This window comes from Pinus tabuliformis, chromosome X (genome assembly GCF_031772625.1).
Source record: "Pinus tabuliformis cultivar Carrire ecotype Pingquan chromosome X, CPIR1, whole genome shotgun sequence".
NCBI classification, from domain to species: Eukaryota; Viridiplantae; Streptophyta; class Pinopsida; order Pinales; family Pinaceae; genus Pinus; species Pinus tabuliformis.
The window spans coordinates 246,483,717-246,489,716 of record NC_142308.1 but is presented as its reverse complement, the minus strand read 5'-3'; the positions used below and the strand labels follow the sequence as shown (position 1 = coordinate 246,489,716).

Sequence of the window (6,000 nt, the reverse complement as noted above, 5' to 3'; positions counted from 1 at the left end):
GATGTATATATAAGCAATTATTTTACTTTAAAAAATGTTTTTTATATAATTTTGACAAAATTTAATAGAAATTTTTGTAAATCCAAATTACTATTTCCAAATTTTAACTCTCAAAATATATATTCTTAAAATCACTGAATCCATTTTTAAGTTTTAAAACTCTCTTCAAACACTACCAAATTCAAGGAAAATCACCATCCTCAAATTCATCCCCTCATTAAATTAGAGAAGTCCATTTATTTTATTTTTCAAGTTTGTTTTTTAAATTTGCTAGAGAAGTGTAGCCATAAATATTTAGTATGGGGGAAAAATAAATGAATTATAAACACTTACATGCGGAGAGATCAATTCCCGGGAGCTCTGGACTATAAATGTCGAGATCCATCGCTCCACCCATTACATGCAAAATTCCATTGCAGGCCGGCCTCAGAAGGAGCATTTTCTCAACGGTCAGGATGAGCACTAGCTCGGAGTCTGCCTCGGCCAAAACAGTAAGCAAAATGGCGGAATTCTCTGTTTAATATTGTGGATTTTCGATAACAGACGCACTTTATTCATTCGCATTTGAATTCAAATTATGCCTGTAGGTGAATGTGCGCGTGAAGGGTGTAGTGCAGGGAGTATTTTACCGGAAATGGACAGCGGACAACGCTAAAGAATTGGGGTTAAAGGGGTGGGTTCGTAACAGGCGAGACGGCACTGTGGAGGCCGTCTTCTCTGGGGATCCGCAGGTCGTCGATAACATGCTCGAGAGGTGCAAACGGGGGCCGCCGGCAGCAGTCGTCACAGGGCTGGAAAGCTCTCCGTCCCAGGAGACCGTGGGCGAAGCGTTTGAGTTGAAGCCAACTTGCTGACTAAAGTGGAAACACACTATCATTACTCAGGTTATGGAATTCCTTCCTTTATTTTCTTCAGATACGTCTACTTGGGTAATTAATTTCTATTCGTAATTGTGTTTGCACCCTCCTGGGGTTCGGATTTGTATTTGGGGTTTAGGGTGTGTGGATCCCTTCTTTTATTTTCTTTAGATACTTCTAATGGGGTATTTAAGTTCTGTTCGTAATTGTGTTTGCACCCTGCTGGAGTTTGGACTTGTATTTGGAGTACCCTGCTGGGGTCTGGAGTTGTATATATATGCACCGCACACATAGAAGCCCAGAGAAGCTAGTTGAATTCAATGGATGAGATGTGTAACATCCATCCTTATAAATCAAAATTAAAAGCATAAATCAGTTTTAAAAGAGAAAATTAGAAGAGATCAAACATGAAATAAATATATCTTTTAGACACATAGATGCGTAACATCCCTCCTTATAAATCAAAATTAAAAGAATAAACCAGTAATTTAAAAAATAAAATTAGAAGAAATCAAACATGAATTTATATATATATCTTTTAGACACAGAGATTTGCGGCTCAATCTCTTATTGTCTCTCTATATAGATCTTTTTTTAGACACAGCAATTAGCATCTCAATTTCATTTTGACCCCTCGCTGCTGAATCTATTCAGAATTATCATATGAGGGAGGTATCAACCCCAATACCATATTTTTTTAAAGGGGAAGAGTTCGATATCACCACCTCCTATACATATTTGGGGGTAGAATGTTTAGGTTTTCTTTCCAGTTTGAGGCAGGCTCTTCCACCGTGAGTCAGTAGGGGCTATAGTTATCTACTTTGCTAGACAGATAGTGCTTTTGGCACCATTTCTAGGACAGATTGTCCAAGATGTCTTTCATGGACTCTGTTATCCAACCCACTGTTCTTTACGGCTAAGCGGTTTTGGGGCCTTGTCTACAAGGCTCCTTGGTTTCTCCTTCGCTGCATTAACAGATGCCAGCATACAATCCCTCAGTTCATCATTCTTGCAGATTTTGGTGTATGCCCCCTATGACTCAACATTGTGTTCAGCCTGGTTGAACTTCTTCATTGTGTTTGGGGTTTGTTGACTCAGCTATTGGATGGCAGCAATATCTGTATCTAGCCTATCTCTCATTAGAGACTAGTGCCTTGGCTAGCCCTCTTGGGTGGGCATGTTGTTGGTTCATGTGGATCTCAGATCTCTTAGAGTTCGTGGGTAATTGTCCCTTGCTCCACTTGGTCACCTCTTTCCTACTAGGTAGGAGTTGAACAGGATTACTTGAGACAATATTTACAAGTAGTTCATTCAGGTCACTTGGATAGACCCATTGGGTAGATTATGTTTAAAGATGGCCTTCTTTGTGGAGCACTTCATGGAATTGAGGGATGACCTCATTGTCTAACCTTTGTACACATGTCGCCATTGGATGCATGCTCTTTGCATTCCTTTGGACTAGTTTAGTGTGGGATCCTAAGTCACAGGACACGTCCCTCAGGGCCTCGTGTCCCGTATTTTACGTGTCGGACACGAAACGTGCCCTAAAACGCGTCAAAAACGTTTTTCTTCGTGTCCTTCAATTGAGACATGTGTTTTGGATGTGGCGAAAACGTGCCCTAATGTTTTTGGTTCTTAGGACACGTGTGCCATGAAAAGTGACATTTAAAACCTACAACATGGTTTATTTTTGGGTTTTTTTTTGGCAATGTTCGCCACTGAAGTTGAGTTTACTCACTGACGAAATCAAATTTGTTGTGTAGTGAGAGGAATTCCATCATATTCGAGTGCAATGGGCACAACTTCACATCGATTTGGACTTGGAGGTGCAGGAGACGAGCGCTCACGTGTTTTGCTAAGAGTTTGGAGCACTTAAATTTTTTGTAAGTTGTGTTATAACCTACGGAACTTAACTTAATTTTACACTAGTGACCACGTATAGATCGTGTGTTGAAATAAAAAACCTAGCTCCCCGTCATGTGCTCATTGTTCACTACACCTTCGAGGTTTAAAGGGAGGGAAAGCTCTATTAACGCTCTGGTAAACAGTGAAGTTTGAACACATATAAATTTATAGTTCATAAACTACCTTATGTGAAGTTTGAACATGATCAATGTTGTTTGATGTTAATAACAAAAGTTATAACATGAACAATGAACATTGAACTGTGAACATCATTGATGTAGTAAATTAATAAACTAACTAGTAAATTACTAAATAGTAAATAGTGTATACTAAATACTAAATAGATATCATCATGCTTCATATCTATATGGATCAAGCACTATATTTCAATATTTTTTTAATATATATATATATATATATATATATATATATATATATATATATATATATATATATATTGCGTCCCTTGTGTCCTGTTGCCAGGGTCGTTGTGTCTCGTGTCAAATACTTGTATTTACGTGTCCTTCGTGTCTCGTGTCCTTGTGTCATGTGACTTAGGTGGGATCATGTATGCTTCAGGTGGAGGTTGAACACTAGTTTGACTAGCTAGATAAGATCTTCTAGTTTTGCCATCTTAAGGAGATCAAGACAAAGGAGTACTTCATATTCCATTGACCCACTTATCATGAGATTCAGGGCAGTGCCATTGTCTTTTCAAAGAGTCATATACCCTCGTTAATTTCTTTTGATATCTTGTTAAAATTGGCAACTAGGGCCAAATTCCACCTTAGGATAGCTCATATGATGGTAATGATTATTGCATTGGATTCCTCTTTTCGAGAAGTCCAATTTTGATATAAAGATCATCTCATTTTGACAAGCAGAAATGAAATTTTGAATTTATTCTTTCTCATGCACAAATTGTCAACGTCGGCCTCAGTGAAATGTAGGATCTTAAGCCCAATGGATGTGTCTCCTCACCCTCAACGAAGTGTATAAATAGGTGTTACCTCTCTCTCATTTGGACATCACTCATCTCATCACATATCTCTCTCTCTCCTCTCTTGTTTGGTTCGTATAGCTTGGGGCAACCTCTTCCTATTTCACATGTGTGAGAGAAAGACGATTTTCTGGGTTAGTCAGCGGGACGAAAATTTCCGGAAATAGGTCAACGTTGACCAAGACTGTTTGACCAAGCGTTGACTTCAATCTTGAGGGCAAAATTTCGATTTTTGAAGGCCGCATTGATTGGCATGGTTTTCGAGGTGATTGGGACAATTTGATTGGTTTGACTTCAGTGTTGACTTCAGCCTTTGACCGCAGAAATTACAACAACATTTGATTGGGTTGACTGAACTGTTTTTGGGTTGACTTTGACCCTCTTGGAAGGCTGAATTCTTCTGCTGTTGACTGAGCTACTTGGAGGACATTTTGGAGTTGCTTTGACCACCATTGACTTTCTGGTTAGGCTGCAGTTGACTGTTGATTTGACAAGACTGTTTTGGGAAAGTTAATTTGATATTTGTACTCTCTCTTTGTGCTGAACTATTGAAGAATAATGAGAAGATTTGATCAAAGTGTTTCTCCACATTGGGGTTTTTTCCTAGCATCCCGCCATATCTTGTGTCCTCTTGTCTTGGCTTGTCTTCTGCACATGTTTTTGTGTTCTATTTGCATTTACTGTCAATGTGTTTAAGTTAATGTGATTACTACTAGATATAATTGGAAATTGTCATTGGGCTACTAAAGGAACATTGAAGTAAATTGTGCTAAAGCATATAACATACCATTGTTATCTAAAATTAACATGGTACCAGAGCTCAGGTGAAGACAAAGCCCAAGCAAGAGTGAAGAAAAACAATCACTAAGGGAAGTTGTTGGACAAGGACTTGGAACTAGTCCCAATGACGACTACATCTTTCTTCAAATTTGAGGACAAGCTTAAGGACAAATCCGACTATCATGCATGGAAGATGACTCTAGATTTGACATTGGAAGAAAATGATGCCATGGACTATGTCAAAGGAAGAATAGCAGAGCCTCCTTCAAATGCATCCGCAACTGCACAAAGAAAGTATAAGAAAGGTGAGGTTAAAGCTAAGAAAAATATTGTTGATTCTATTCACAAGCTTTTGGTTGCATATATTTCTAATTTGGAAACATCTAAGGAGATGTATGACAAGCTGGTTGGGATGTTCAAAGTAAATAATGAAAATCAAGTTCTCTTTCTCAAGAACAGGTTGAAAGACATCAAGATGGATAGAGGAGAATCTATCCAATCCTACTTCATGAGGATTACTGAGATCATCTCCTATCTATTAGAGAAGTCTTTGGTGACAGGGAGCTCACGCTTATTGCTCTTGGAGGCCTTACAAGAGAATGGGATGTGTTCAACACTACCATCCTCGACAATGACAGGATTCTGGGATTTGATGAATTATTGGCTAGATGCGCTCAAGAAGAAATAAGGATGATGGAAAGAGACAAGTCCTCAAATGGAAACAACCCTACCACCTCTGCTCATTCTAAGAGGAGGAATAACGCTGGTCCAAGGAATTAAGGACAAGGGTTCAAGTCGGGATTCAAAGAAGGAAGAAACGAAAGATGCTTCAATTGTAACAGGTTTGGCCACTTCGCTAGAGAGTGTCCTCACAAGAAGGATACTATCAGGTATGTTGCCTACGACATCTTTGGGTGCATATTTGTACTATGCTATTTTTGTGGATGACTTCAAAGCCTTGGTTGAGAATCAAACAGGGAAAAATATCAAAATATTGAGGACCGATAACGGGATCGAATATGAGTCAAATGAATTTAAAGACTATTGTAGATAAGCTGGCATAAAGAGGGAGACCACTACTGTATATACTCTTGAACAAAATGGTGTTGCCGAAGGGAAGAATCGTACTCTCATAAAAGCCACCCATGCCATGCTTCATCACAAAGGTCTACTGAAGTTCTTATGGGAATAAGCTACCAACACCACTGTGTATGTTCAAAACAGATGCCTACATTAAGCTTTGGACTTCAAGACACCTGAAGAAGTATTCATCGTAAGAAACCTTATGTTTCTCATTCTAGAAGTTTTGGTTGTCTTGTATTATTTTCATGTGCCGAAAGAGAAAAGAAACAAACTAGATGCATCTTGGGAAGAAAGGAACCTTTGTGGGCTACAGTGAAACTTCGAAGGCATATAGAATCTATGTGTTTGGTCAAAGGGAAGTGGAATTAAGTCATG

General features: G+C 38.7%; 1 protein-coding gene across 2 annotated transcripts in view; it reads left to right on the top strand.

The window, feature by feature from the left end:
* Positions 1-305: 305 nt before the first annotated feature.
* Positions 306-6,000, top strand: part of LOC149139296 (acylphosphatase family) — a 30,402-nt gene continuing 24,707 nt past the window's right edge. Inside the window, exons 1-2 of one of the 2 annotated variants that reach the window (XM_089448182.1) lie at positions 306-491; positions 588-873. In XM_089448182.1, the coding sequence (XP_089304308.1) occupies positions 372-491; positions 588-854 (387 nt within the window). In that variant the 5' untranslated portion in view covers positions 306-371 and the 3' untranslated portion in view covers positions 855-873. Of the gene's footprint in view, positions 492-587; positions 885-6,000 lie in introns of those variants that run through there. The other variant, XM_089448181.1, reaches the window with a different exon arrangement.